Source organism: Nycticebus coucang, chromosome 1 (genome assembly GCF_027406575.1).
Source record: "Nycticebus coucang isolate mNycCou1 chromosome 1, mNycCou1.pri, whole genome shotgun sequence".
NCBI classification, from domain to species: Eukaryota; Metazoa; Chordata; class Mammalia; order Primates; family Lorisidae; genus Nycticebus; species Nycticebus coucang.
In genome coordinates, this window is record NC_069780.1 from 127,988,844 (window position 1) to 128,004,235 (window position 15,392).

The following is a 15,392-nucleotide window of genomic DNA, read 5'->3' on the forward strand; positions in this document are numbered from 1 at the left end:
CCCTTTCTGTCCCTTTCTATTCTTCCTTCTATTCCCAACTACTGGAATGTTCTGGGGACTACTGGAAAGTCCTTGATCTGATTCTTTTTGCTGTATGTTTTTTAATCCTTAGGGAAATTATTATTATTATTATTATTATTTTGTAGAGACAGAGTCTCACTGTACCGCCCTCGGGTAGAGTGCTGTGGCGTCACATGGCTCACAGCAACCTCTAACTCTTGGGCTTACGCGATTCTCTTGCCTCAGTCTCCCGAGCAGCTGGGACTACAGGCGCCCGCCACAACTCCTGGCTATTTTTTTTTGTTGCAGTTTGGCCGGGGCTGGGTTTGAACCCTCCACCCTCGGCATATGGGGCCGGCGCCCTACTCACTGAGCCACAAGCGCCGCCCGGGAAATTATTTTTTTTAACTCACTGCCCCATCTAGGCAGTAAAGTCACCTCTTCCCTTCAATCATGCCATTCCTTTGCCCAGAAATCTTATCGTCTTGTATGTGTCCCTATCTCTCTGCTGGACTTTATGGTCCCTGATTCTTTTTTCCCTAATTCTCATCCTGCCAGTTTCCTCTAATCAGAAAAGTCTCCCCTCTGTCTTTACACTTGTCTTGTATTTCCAGCCTGTGTGGCTCAGAGCTCGTATCATTCCCATACACACACAACATACTCTCTGCTCCTCCCCACTTTCCAATGTAAAGCTTTCCATCCTGCAAATGTCCCTTCTAAGCCCGCCTCCTCCACAAAGCCTCCTGTATGAAAGTGCCCAGGAAGCTCTCATTTCTCTGAACACAAAATTGAGTAATTACCTGCAGTGTTCACCTGTCTCACCTGAAAAATCAGTTTCTTAGAGAACTCGTAAATATTAATAATGTTTCCTTATTGTTTTCGATAGGTTTCCTCTCAACCAGTTCTATTATATAAACATATAACATTTCGAAGCTAAATCAGTCTTTACTGCAGTTAAATACAGTGCTCAAAAATGATTGTTTTCCATCTGTTCCTCTCTGTATGTTCTTACAAGGGATAACAAGATAGTAAGACTAGTTCCCTAAAATCCAGACTAAAATCTTATATACACTTTACATAAATAAAAATAAATAACCTAAGAAAAATCGATAGTTTATCATCATTTAGAAATAATTTTAGCTTAGTATTATCTTTGATTTATATTTGTTCTAAATTATAATACAATACAAATTGAGTCTGTAATTTGAGATATAAAAGTAAATGTGAAGATTTTCATAGAGTTTAAATTGTAATTCACAGAATATAAAATCCTTTGGAGACCTCTTGTGGATAAAGTTAAGAATACAAAAAACAAACCCTATTAGTTTTAGATAAATATTCTATAACTCCAAGCCATGCTTTTGTCTCTTCTCACATAGCTTTTACATTTATGTCTTCAATATTAATAAAATATCAACCCGTAACTGACAAAAACCGCTGTTTTTACCTTTAAATTTACTACAAGAAGAAAAAAGTAGGGTTCAAAGTCTGAAATACAAGAAACGGTCTATCAGCATGTAAAACATACAAAAACAAAACAAACTTTTGTACTTAAACATTTAAAGCTGTATCTGAGAGTTGCATCTCAGGTTCACAAAGGCTAAACTTTATGGATTGTAAAATGATGGAACCACTAGCATTTAGGGGGAAAAGTAAGGTAAGACCTCATCTCACACACTAAAATAAAATTTAAAAAAGTTAATTCAATACTGAATGCTAAAAATAAAATTAAGAAAGAAAAATAAATCAACCAAAAAATACAGATGATAATATAAAGTGCTTTGAGAATGGGGAGTGATTACTGTAGCATAAAAATAATAGAATGCCGGGCAGTGCCTGTAGTTCACTGGGTAGGGTGCTGGCCACATACACCGAGGCTGGCGGGTTTGAACCCAGCCTAGGCCAGCTAAAACAATGACTATAGCAACAAAAAAATAGCCAGGCATTGTGGTGGGTGCCTGTAGTCCCAACTACTTGGGAGGCTGAGGCAAGAGAATCACTTGAGCCCAAGAGTTTGAGGTTGCTGTGAGCTGTGATGCTACAGCATTCTACCCAGAGCAACAGCTTGAGACTCTGTCTCAAGAAATAATAATAAATAAATAAATAATAATAATAATAGAATGCTACTAGAAGCATGGAGGACTTAATTAGCCCAGATAGTCTACTAAAAACACATAAAAATAATGAATTAAAATACAAAAATCAGACAGGTGCAGTAGCTCATACCTGTAATCCTAAAACTCAGAAAGGCCAAGGTGGGAGGATCATTTGAGCCAAGATCAGCCTGAGCAAAGTGAGACCCCATCTCTATTCAAAATAGAAAAACTAGCCAGGCGTTGTGGCAGGCACCTGTAGTCCCAGCTACTCAGGAGGCTGAGGCAGGAGGATACCTGAACTCAGGAGTTTGAGGTTGCTATGAGCTAGGTTGATATTACAGCACTCCAGTCTGGAGCAACTGAGTGAGACACTGTCTCAAAAAATAAAATAAAATAAAATAATGCTTTTTAAAGAGAGTCAAAAATAAAAACATCAAAGGAAGAACTCGGGCTCGGCGCCCATAGCACATTGGTTAGGGCACCAGCCATGTATACCCAGGCTAGTGGGTTCAAATCTGGCCCAGGCCTACTAAACAATGACAACTTCAACAACAACAATTAAAATAAAAAAAAAAAAAAAAACAGCCAGCGTTGTGGTGGGCGCCTGTAGTCCCAGCTACTTGGGAGGCTGAGGCAAGAGAATCGCTTAAGCCCAAGAGTTTGTGGTTGCTGTGAGCTGTGACTCCACAGCACTCTACTGAGGGCGACAAAGTGAGACTCCGTCTCAAAACAAAAAAAAAGAACTACTCCCCAAGGGCTAAAAACAATATAAGAAACACAGCTGTAGGTGGGAAATTATACCCTAAAGGGCCATGCACAGAGAGTGCAATAAGAAGGTCCAGCATACTTCAGAGAGACACTCCAAAAGAAATGGGGAGAGGCGATATTGAAAGTGCTAATGGTGCTGCTCGGGAGGCTGAGGCAAGAGAATTGCTTAAGCCCAGGAGTTGGAGGTTGCTGTGAGCTGTGTGAGGCCACGGCACTCTACCGAGGGCCATAAAGTGAGACTCTGTCTCTACAAAAAAAAAAAAAAAGAAAGTGCTAATGGCTGACAGGAACCATAAAAAGAAAAATAACTTCCATGTATGGAGAGCTTTTTGTGCCCAACCCTGTTTCAAGTACTTTACCTATTTTAACTTATTTAATCCTCACAAGAATCCTACGACCTAAGCACGCTTACTACCGCTACTTAAAGGAAAGGACGCTGGAGGACAACACAGCAGAATAACCTGCTCAAAGTCACCAAGGGGAGGGGCCTGTTTTCCAACCCAAGCCCTAAGTCACAGGAGTTCACGCTATTTAATTCTTTGACTTTTAAACCTCCTCTACTACAATTCTGTCCATAGATATAAATTAGCTATAGACATTTCACAAAAATGCATATTTAACTTTTGACTTTGCATAACTCAGTACGCAATTAAAATAAAAATGAACAAAGGATACAAAAAAAAATTACAAAGGATGAAAAATCACATGCGGTAGTAAGGATAGGAAAAATGATATACTCACAATGCTAACCAGAGAAACACAAATTAAAATAAGACAAAGGCCATCATTCAGTTTAGTAAGACCAACATATGATACCCAAACTATTAATATAGTTGGTATGGAGAATTTAGGTCTTTCAATCTCATGTGATGAATGAATATTTAGGACTATAAACAGGCAATGCTTCTTGCCACAGTTTTGGGAACGTCTGCCATTGTGGAATGTGTTGGTATCTTATTTAATTATTTTATAAATTATAAAATTATTTTATAAAAATATGAATTATTTTATAAAAATAAGCAGAAAATTATTAATAATAAATTAAATAATTATTAATAATAAATTAAAATAATTTATAATTATTTTATAAAAATAAGCAGAAAAAAGAAAAATGAATGTGTTGATACAATTGATTGACTTTAGTCTCAGTTAATCTAACTTAATTGAATACACATTCAGTTATGAAAGAAAATTAACAAAATCAAAGACATGAAATTTTGAGCATATAGTTTTAAAAGTCTACCTCTAACTTTTTTGGAGATTTTATTAATTTTTTAAGCTAGGAGTAGCACCCCATTTATGTTTACTGTTTGAAGTTTAATTATTCAAGTTTGAACACGTGGTCAGAAAAGGATTAAGATCAAAATAAAGAGGATGCAGAACTTTTCATCTCAGCAACTGGCAGATTATTTAAACGATCACTCCCAGCGCAAGCAGGGGTTTAAAGAACCCTTCTATACTATACTAGTGGAAGTTATAAATTGATATTGTGAATTCTACCAAGAAGTCAAGAGCTTTACCAAAGCGTATATCCTCTAACCCAGTAATTTTACTTTCAGTCAATTATCTTAAGGAAATAATCAGAAATATACATAAATATTTCTATATATTGATATTCACCATAGCAATATTTGTTTGTTTGTTTTTTAAGAGACAGAGTCTCACTTTGTCGCCCTCGGTAGAGTGCTATGGCATCACAGCTCACATTAACCTCCACCTCTTGGGCTTAGGCGATTCTCTTGCCTCAGCCTCCAGAGTAGCTGGAACTACAGGCACCCGCCACAAAGCCCAGCTATTTTTTTGTTGCAGTTTGGTAGGGGCTGAGTCCAAACCTGCCACCCTCGGTATATGGGGCCAGCGCCTTACTCACACTCACTAAGCCACAGGCACTGCCCAGCAATATCTGTAATACTGGGGAAAAAACAATACAATAGAACAAAAGGGGAATGGGTAAGTTATCATCCATTTATATGACTCAATGTTGTGTAGTCGTTTTGTTTTCAAGAGTAACCTACTTAAATATTAGCAGATGAAATGATGTTCACTAGAATTTGTTTTGAAATAAATAAACCAGGGAGGGACAGAAAGAGGGCAGTATGGGGAAATGAAATCGGTTTGGAGTTGAAAGATGCTAAAGCTGGTAGATGGATGAGGATGGATTCATGGGAGTTCACTATACTATTCCATATAATTTTGTATATGTTTGAAATTTTCTATAATAAAGTGAAAAAATACATAGGGAATTTTTAAATAAAAAAAAAAAACAGAATACAAGGCCAGGCTCACATATGTAATCCTAGCACTCTGGGAAGCCAAGGCAGGTGGATTGCTTGAGCTCAGGAGTTCAAGTCCAGACTAAGCAAGAGCAAGACCCCGTCTCTAAAAATAGCCAGGCATTGTGGTGGGAGCCTCCGAGTCCCAACTACTCAGGAGGCTGAGGCAGGAGCCCAGGAATTTGAGGTTGCTGTGAGTTATGACTCCACAGCACTCTACCCAGGGCAACAGAGTGAGACTCTGTCTCAAAAAAACAAAACAATAGGGCAGCGCCTGTGGCTCAGTGGGTAGGGTGCCGGCCCCATATACCGAGGGTGGTGGGTTTGAACCCTGCCACAGCCAAACTGCAACAAAAAAATAGCCGGGCATTGTGGGAGGCACCTGTAGTCCCAGCTACTCAGCAGGGTGAGGCAAGAGAATCGCCTAGACCCAGTAGTTGGAGGTTAATGTGAGCTGTGATGCCACGGCACTCTACCGAGGGCAATAAAATGAGACTCTGTCATTTTTTTTTTTTTAGAGACAGTCTTACTTTGTCGCCCTCGGCAGAGTGCTATGGCATCACAGCTCACCTCCAGCTCTTGGGCTTAGGTGATTCCCTTGCCTCAGCCTCCCAAGTAGCTGGGACTATAGGTGCCCACCACAACACCCAGCTACTTTTTGTTGCAATTTGGCTGGGGCCGGGTTTGAACCCGCCAACCTCAGTATATGGGGCCAGTGCCCTACTCACTGAGCCACAGGCGCCACCCAAGACTCTGTCTCTTAAAAAAAAAAAAAAACAGGCTTGGCGCCCCATAACACAGTAGTTATGGTGCCAGCCACACGCACTGAGGCTGGCAGGTTCAAACCAACCTCAGCCAGCTAAAACAATGACAACTGCAACAAAAAATAGCTAGGCATTGTGGAGGGTGCCTGTAATCCCAGCTACCTGGGAGGCTAAGGCAAGAGAATCGCTTAAGCAGAAGAGTTGGAGGTTGCTGTGAGCTGTGACGCCACAGCACTCTACCAAAGGCAACATAGAGAGACTCTGTCTCTACTAAAAAAAAACAGAATACAAAAGTGATTTTGCAACACGAATCCAACCTCATAAACCAAAAAAAAGGATATACATACATGGAAATAAAACACCAAAAGGTTTACCAGTCATTATTTCTGGGTTTGACTTATTTTTAACTTTCTTTTTGTAACTCCCAATTTCCTCTAAATGAACACATACTAGTTTTATAATGAAAAAGCAAATTATCAAAGATTCTTGCCACAGTTTGAAAGAAATGAAATTTAAATGAAAATGAACAAACACTCAACTCTAAGGATAAACATACAGAACTTCATAAATCAGTTTCATTTTCTGATTTGTCAACTAACTAAATGAAAATCCTATGGGCTTCCCTACCTAGTCTGAAGTCTAAATTCCTCAGTATTATACAGTCTTCCTTACCTGAGCCCCCCAGCATGCCTTCCCCATCTCCTTCCCACCAGACCCCTCCTCGTGGCTGTGTGGACTCTCCCAAAGGAGGACGCTCCTGTCTGGCACTTAGTAACACCAGGCCCCGTGAGTCCAGTGAAGTACGTACACCTATGGACTGTGAACTCTGCCAGACACACAACACAACCACATCTTTCTCCTCTGTATGTACAATGCCTAGCTCACTGCTTCATAAATAAGAGGTATGATCTTAGCTCTAGTAAATAAAACCACTGGACACAGCCGTGAATGAACTCCCAGCACGTACAAAGCATTTTCAAAATATATAAACTTTGTAAAACATGAACTATAAGTTACCGCCAGAAAACTGAAGATTAATTACCAAATACATCACATATCGTCAACCTCTTTATAATGATAATTATAAAATATCATTAAATAATATCAAGAACTCCTTTAAATAGATCAACTTCTAAAGCCCTACATTAAGGTAACAGTATGTGTAAATTTATTGTTGTTTTTTTTTTAAATTCCAGGAGGCTGAGGCAGGAGGATTACTGGAGCCTAGGAGTTTGAGGTTGCTGTGAGCTAGGCTCAGGCCATGGCACTCTAGCCTGGGCAACAGAGGGAGACTCTGTCTCAATCAATCAATCAATAAATAAAAGTTTAGAAAATGAAAAATTCCACTACTACAGTGGAAATATAATTTTTTTGAGTAAAAGCCATTTTTACCAACTTCAGCAAGTATCAGTTTTGGAATTAAATCTAAGCATCAGAATTAGTATTATTTTCTAGTGATGCACCACTCACCTAACGGCCGTGGCTCTGTGGACAAGCGTCTCTGTCTGCTCCGACAAGGCTGATGGAAGCAGCAGCTCCACTGGCTGCAGGCAAGATATCCGAGTTTCTAGCTCAGAACGGGAAGCTGAGTCCTGGAAACTATCGAACACAACCTCCCCTGTGGCTGGCTGCACTCCCTGAAAACAGATGCAAATACAGCGTCACAGAAAATATACATAGCTATACACAGGTATAAACCTGGAAAAAGTAAAGATGATACTCTCACTAGCATGTAATCCATTTTTTTCTTTTTTGCAGTTTTGGCCGGGGCCAGGCTCAAACCCACCACCCCCGGTATATGGGGCCGACAACCTACTCCTTGAGCCACTGGTGCTGCCCATGTAATCCATTTCTAATGAGTTTGCAAACCTATGTGCTTTTCAAGACTCTTAAATAAACGTAATGAATCAGATTTTCAGGTATCTAAACTATGCTAAATGGGATTTTTAAGAGACACCCTTGGTACAAATCCTAGATCTAATATACCTAACAGAGTGACTACAGCAAGTAACCAAACCCTACTGGGCCTCAGTTTCTTCCTCCATAAACGGGAATAAATCAGCCCCACTTCCCTCATAGAGTTATTGTAAGGACCAAATCATAAAACAAATATGTGAATTCTCTGTGAAGCACAAAGTACTGTACAAATAGTAGTTATCATCGCTACAAGTACTAAGTGATATGGTCCTAGTAAACTGACCACCGGAATAGTAGTAAATTACTACTTCATTACATAAAACTAATACATAGAAAGTATAAATTTTGCCAAAAATAATTGCAATTAAATAAATTTTGCCAAATTTATTTAATAACAAACTTTGAACAAAACCATAGTCTATCCAGTGAAATAACCATAGCAACTTAAAGCCCCCACCAAAGGCCCAAGCCAATAATAGCAAAGATAAACTGGAAAAGATAATAATTTGGAAGAAGTAATATAAAGTTACTTAGCTGAGGTTCCAGGTCATAGGATACTGGAACCAAGGTTCAAACTCAGGTAATCTGACTCCCCAGGCCACAGCTACTGAAGCTGATGAAACCGCATGGTGCTAGTTACAGACTGCAGTAGCTAAAAGCACAAATTACTAATCCCTGTGTCCACACTCCACTGATGGGAAGTCAACAGACATGGCCACTGCTGAAAACAGTCAGGCATTGTCGGGGAAAGTAGAAAATATCCATAGCCTGTAACTCAGCAATTCCACCCTCAGCTGAACATTCTTGAGAAACTGGGACACGTGTGTAATAGAAGATATGTACAAACGTGTTCAGAGCAGCATTCTCTGTACAGCTAAAAACTAGAAAAAAATCCACAGTGGAATGAATAAACTATAAATGATGAAATGAAATAGAACACAGCAATGAGAGACTTACAGAAACACAAGTAAAGAAATTTCCTACACAAAACGGTAAACAAAAAGAGTAAGACCCAAAAGCACACGTACGATGTTTGTATGCATATAAAGTTTAAGGTGGTAAGCTGGAATTAGAAGCCAAGAAATCATTATCTTGGAAGTCTGGATTTCAGTTACCCCTGAAGGGAAGAGACCCACAGAGACCGTATGGGTTACAGGTAGTAGCCTATCTCCTACCTGGGTGAGCGTCTCATGGTACCCTGTCAGTTTCTGGTTTATGCATTTTGTCATCTGAATATTTTATAATTGTTTAAAATCCCTCATTTGTAGTTCAAAGAACTGACTTAATTCTAGCCCAGAGGCCTTCTCTAATGCCCAGATGGTTGGACTATCAGTACAGTAGGACACATGCACAAATTTACATCCCAATAGAGAAACCAGGCATTTACAATAGCCATGTACAGGTGTTCAAGTAACAAATTTATCAGCCAAATTCTCTTTTGCTTTATTTAATCAGAAATATGGTCTATATTGTGTAATCCCTGCAGCATCTATTACTTTGTGTAATACATGACATCAAAAAACCTAAAGTCAGTCTATATAAAACTGCATTGCCCAGACTGGAGACATAGGGCCTGAGGACAGAAGTGTTACAACAGCAAAGTTGAATTCAGACTACCAGTACCCAAAAGATGACTCCTGGGTGTGGCTGAAGGAGATCTCATCTTCCTCTACTCTCATCATGCTCAATGAAAAACCCTGGCAGAACAGTGTTGAGGTAGAGGAAAATGAGTTCTCATTTCAGCCACACTGTGTTTAAGGAGCCAGAGCTAATTCTAAGTGTCTTTGTTCAATAAAAATTTGGATGCAGAAGCCTGGAGCTCAGAAGAGGTGTAGTCTAGATCCAGAGCTCAGGATGTCATCAACACAAAAATAGCTGTCAAGGTTAAGGACAGACCCTAAAACAATTTTGAGGGTAACGTTTTCCATCTTTTCTAGTCCTAGTTCACCCACCTGGTCAATGTTGGTGGTAGAGCAGAAGGTATTTCTAAGCACACTAACTGAAATTACACAGTATCAGCTCTGTTCTTTAGATTGAGTTTCAGATAAATATAAAATAGTCTAATACATATGTTGAAGCTTTATCTACTGCAGTAGATAAAAGTGCTTCTCAAGGATAAAAAAATCATAGAGAGCCATCTAACACCAATAGTAATGCTAACTTCCTGAGAGAAGGGCTTATTGATTAAGCAAATATCAAGTTAGCACCAAGTTACACAGTCAGAAAAACATATTAAAAGACACACTGGAGACATTCAGGTTATAAGAATTTTTGCTAATATTGTCACTGACCACAGAAATTAGAAAAAACAAGGAGAATTAGTTATTACTGGAACAGAGTTCTGTTCTTGCCTAACATACAACAGTATAGGGTGTCTATAAATCATTTCGAATGGCCCTAAAAAGTCTAAGAGTTCAGCCACACCCAGGAGTCACCTTTTGGGCACTGGTAGTCTGAATTCAAAGGCTTGGCTATTGTAGCACTTCTGTCATCAGGTAAGCCTATAAATAAGTAAATTTACTAATAAATTGCCAGAAGATCAATAAAACCACAATTCACAAATTGTATCTACCTGGACAACTGATTGTAAATATTCCTAATATTAATTTACATAGCGTTTTGGTTTTTTTTTTTTTTTTTTTTTTGGTGGGGGGACAGACACTTATTGTCACCCTCAGTAGAACGCCAGGTCATCATAGCTCACAGTAACCTCAAAGTCTTGGGCTCAAGTGATCTTCCTGCCTCAGCTTCCCAACCAGCTAAGACCTCAGGTGTCCCCCACAACTCTTGGCTAATTTTTCTATTTTAGTAGAGACAAGGTCTCACTCTGGCTCAAACTCCTGAGCTCAAGCAATCTGCCAGCCTCGGCCTCCCAGAGTGCTAGGATTACAGGCATGAGCCACATCACCCAGCCTACATAGCATTTTGTATTAGCCAATTACCATTTCCCTTTAACTATTCCCTCCTCCAAATCTAGATATAATAATCCCATAATCATTCATGTTTAATTTCAACCCTAGAGGAAATTTGTAAAATACTGTGCTACCCATGCAAGTGTTAGCTTAGGGTTTTTTTTTTTTTGAGACAGAGTCTCACTATGTCGCCCCCAGTAGAGTGCTGTGGCACCACAGCTCACAGCAACCTCAAACTCTGGGACTCAAGTGATTCTCTTGCCTCAGCCTCCCAAGTAGCTGGGACTATAGGCACCTGCCGCAACACCCGGCTATTTTTTGGTTGTAGTTGTCATTGTTGTTTGGCAGGCCCGGGCTGGGTTTGAACCTGCTAGCTAGTTGCTGAGCTACAGGCGCCGAGCCTAGCTTAGGGTTTTATTCTGCTATTCGCATGTTGCCCACATGCAGACCCATCACCGTGTCTATCTTCAACCCTAACTCCTAGAGTACATGGACCAAAACTATCCGCTCGCTCTAAGCAGCCATGTGAGAAAACTGTAACTAGTAATTTAACACATATCACGTGGAAAATGTTTTTCTAGCACAATTACTTTATAAGCCATACATTACTCACCTTTACAGATACCACAAACATCATTCATTCTTCACCTACAAAATACTTACCACAATGCCAATGAAAATGTTCCCCTTTATTTTGTCCTTAACATTTTCCTTATTTTCACAGATACACAGAAGATAGCTGGTAGAAGTATCAGTCATTATCTCATCAACATTTACAGCATCATCTAGCTTGATTAGAGGATTCACATGTAATAAGAATTAAAGAAAAATATATGCTAAATTCCCATTAATATTAACTATTTTCTCCTTTAAAATAATGGTTCATTTTACCCAGTACTTTTGCTCTTTATAAAAATCTTCTGTCCAGGATTCATTCTTCTGATTTATTCTGATCATAGTTGCATGCCTGACAGTCCCTAAGCTATAAAGACCATGAAGACAGGTAACTATCATCTTCTCACTTTCACTGGTCTAGCACAATATATCAGATCCTATTAAAGCCCAAATATGCAGCACTAACCCATTCCTTCACTTGGACCATGCTGGGACTTTAACAATCTCAGGATATTTAATTCCACATCTCAAAGAACTAACACACTAAAATGCTGTCAATTACTTTCTTTATTTAAAGTGGCTAATGCTCCTAGAAATAGCAAAAGAATTTTTTAAAGACAAAAGAAAATAGAAGCATAAATACATTCATACAGGTATTTGTTTACACATCTGTATATGTGTGTATAAAGTGAGTCAATTAATTAAATTCTCAATGATCGAAGCTGATTTTTGACAAAGTCAGTATGAGTACATCCAATCTGGGTATTAGGAGATAAGAGCTGTAATAGCAGCAAAGGAAAAGCCAAGAGGTGCCTTATTTTAGGATAGGCTTCAAATAAGAGACTCAAGCTCAGGGTAAAGAAAAAATAAAATTACCAGGTTCTTTCAGCCTGATCTGCTTAGAATAACACAAGGCTAATAATGGTTTAGAGTCCATTCTGAGTTACAACCATTCCCTCTTTATGGTATTAATGGAACAAAACAGCCCTTAGAATTTGGGTAGAAGTTAAGAACATCTCTAATTAAGCAAATCTGTAACAAGCCATAACAGAAATAACAACTTTCACACACCATCATTTAAGATTATCTTATCTCTATATTTTTTTACTATAAGAGACCTGATGCCACCCTATAATAAACATTTTAAAATGTAGTCTTATCTCATTTTAGATATAATTTTTTGCTTTTAAAATTGACAAAATTTTACAATTTTCCTTTTGAAATTATTTTGCTTCAAGTAATATACTGACTTCATGAACAACTATAAATTTGGAGGCAACAATTATATATACTGAAGATTCTCGCAAAGTGAGAACACTTCGTGTACAATCCATTTTCAAAAGTAATAAAATTTTTATGAAGTTAACAATTAATGAAGATGGCCTACTATTATAATTTATTGGCATTTAATTGTATCTTAATTTTGACTTGGGTAGTTTTTTTCACATTTTGAAATTAGCAAGTTATTTTGAGAAGACCTTGGGGAGCTCATAGGCCCTAAGCACATAACCACTGCCCACAAATGGTCCAAAGAAGATATAATTTCAAGTCAGTAGTATCCTAAAATCATCTTTTTTTTTTTTTTTGTAGAGACAGAGTCTCACTGTACCGCCTTCGGGTAGAGTGCCGTGGCGTCACACGGCTCACAGCAACCTCTAACTCTTGGGCTTACGCGATTCTCTTGCCTCAGCCTCCCGAGCAGCTGGGACTACAGGCGCCCGCCACAACGCCCGGCTATTTTTTTGTTGCAGTTTGGCCGGGCCTGGGTTTGAACCCACCACCCTCGGCATATGGAGCTGGCGCCCTACTCACTGAGCCACAGGCGCCGCCCTGAAATCATCTTTTATTATGGTCACTTTTTCTTGCTCTTAAAGTATGACAAATTCTCCTTTCACTATATTTGAAAAATGTTTGTGTCCAGCCATCATTATCCTTCCCTCTTCAACAGCACAGCTAATCAAGGGTTCAAGTAACCACACCATAACCAAACAAATTCATCTTATCCAAAAGGCATCTATAGGAAAATTAAAACAAAAACTGCCATCTTAAAACAAAACATTTGTACCATTTAAGAGGAAAAAATCCTATTCAGAAAGGATATCTTCTCCAATAAGTGTGGATTTCGTATAAAGAGCAGTTAATTTCCGGGAAAAGAGTGAACTTTTATTGTCACCAATGGCCTTTAATGCTGCAGTTTCAGTTTGTTTCACAACTCCCACCTTCAACAAAAATGTTTAAACACATAAATAAATTAATCTACAATAAATGTCCACATGTAGGGTTTAAGCAATGAGCACCAAAAGGAACTGACAAGTGTGGATAAATCACTAAGAAATACTCTACCACAGAGTTAAACATTTCATCTTAAATAACAAATAATATGTTAAAAACTCAAGAAAATATATGCTGATAATTATGAAATATTTTCATTTCCCCAAAATGCTAATTTCTAAAACCAATTAAAGCCTCCCTACTACCTTCCAAAACATATTTTCACACTCCGGAAGAGAATCCCAATTTCATTTTCCCCTAAGTTAATGGCAAAGCTGACCTTATATCCTTTTGCCACAAGGCGGCGCACATGGACAAACAGCCTATGGGTGGGTATACTTGCTGTCATAAAGTTGTGATCTAAATGGCAGCAAATATTGAGCTCCCGGGCTGCAATCTAAAAAGTAAAAGAGATAATATCAATAAATTTCTATTTTAAGATTCTCTCTGTGGAATTTGTTTGTTAAAAATATATCAAGGTATATACACTTAGGATTTGTACACTTATCTAAATGTGTGGCATATCAGTAAGAAGTTTATAAGACATCCCCCGTATAGAAAGAAGCCAAAAATGGTTCTATTTTTGGCAATTCCAATGGGCTAACTCCAGAGCCAAGATGTGTATCTATAAACAATGCAGAAAAATATAGTTGATCTTCTATGTCTTTAGAACTACCAAAACATTAAAGAACTGAATTTTCAGCTCGATGCCCATAGCACAGTGGTTACAGCACCAGCCACATACACCAAGGCTGGTGGGTTCAAACCCAGCCGGGGCCTGCTAAACCACAATGACAACTGCAACCAAAAAAACCCAAATAATAGCTAGGCACTGTGGCCGGCCCCTGTAGTCCTAGCTACTTGGGAGGCTGAGGCAAGAGAATCACTTAAGCCCAAGAGTTTGAGGTTGCTGTGAGCTGCGATGCCACAGCACTCTACTCGGGGAAACAAAGTAAGACTGTCTCAAAAAAAAAAAAAAAAGAACTGAACTTTCCCTACACAAAGACTATTTAATGCAGACAGCATGAGACTATAATGGAAAGGTTTTGCTACATGGCATGTGCAAATAACTGACATTTAGAAAACACTACAGAGTATACATAATGAATGAAGCCACTACGTAAGGAGAGAACCCCTCGCACCCCGGTCTGGTTAGATAACTAATGGTATACAACTGAGGCTGGGCACAGGGGCTCACACTTGTACTAACATTCTGGGAGGCTGAGATAGGAGGATCCTTTGAGCTCAAGAGTTCAAGATCAGCCTGAGCAGGAGGAAGACCCCATCTCTACTAAAAATAGAAATATTAGCTGTGTGCTATGGCAGGTGACTGTAGTCCCAGTTACTCAGGAGGCTGAGGCAGGAGAATCACTTAAACCCTGAGTTTGAGGCTGCCATGAGTTAGGTTGAGGCCACAACACCCTAGCCTGGGCAACGGAGTCAACCTTTATCTCAAAAAAAGAAAAAAAAGATGAATGACTGATAGAAATATAGAGAACCAAATGCCGGGTGCAGTGGCTCATGCCTGTAATCCTAACATTCTGGGAGGCCCAGAACTGTTTTAAGCTCATGAATTTGAGACCAGCCTGAGCAAGAGTGAGACCCTGTCTCTAAAATAATAAAAATAAAAAACATCCAGGCGTTGTGGCAAACACCTATAGTCCAAGCTACTTGCAGGGCTGAGGCAAGAGGATCACTTGAGCCCAGCAGTTTGAGATTGCTGTAAGCTATGACACCATGGCACTCTACTCAAGGTGACATACCGAGACTCTGTCT

The 15,392-nt window shown here is 39.1% G+C and overlaps 1 protein-coding gene across 2 annotated transcripts in view; it reads right to left on the reverse strand.

The window, feature by feature from the left end:
* The window catches only part of MSH3 (mutS homolog 3), a 211,883-nt gene that overhangs the window by 177,687 nt on the left and 18,804 nt on the right, over positions 1–15,392 (reverse strand). Inside the window, exons 5-8 of one of the 2 annotated variants that reach the window (XM_053587488.1) lie at positions 13,897–14,013; positions 13,445–13,564; positions 11,394–11,537; positions 7,372–7,538 (exon numbers count right to left, since the gene is read on the reverse strand). In XM_053587488.1, coding sequence (XP_053443463.1) covers positions 7,372–7,538; positions 11,394–11,537; positions 13,445–13,564; positions 13,897–14,013 — 548 coding nt within the window. The remainder of the gene's footprint in view (positions 1–7,371; positions 7,539–11,393; positions 11,538–13,444; positions 13,565–13,896; positions 14,014–15,392) is intronic. The other variant, XM_053587499.1, reaches the window with a different exon arrangement.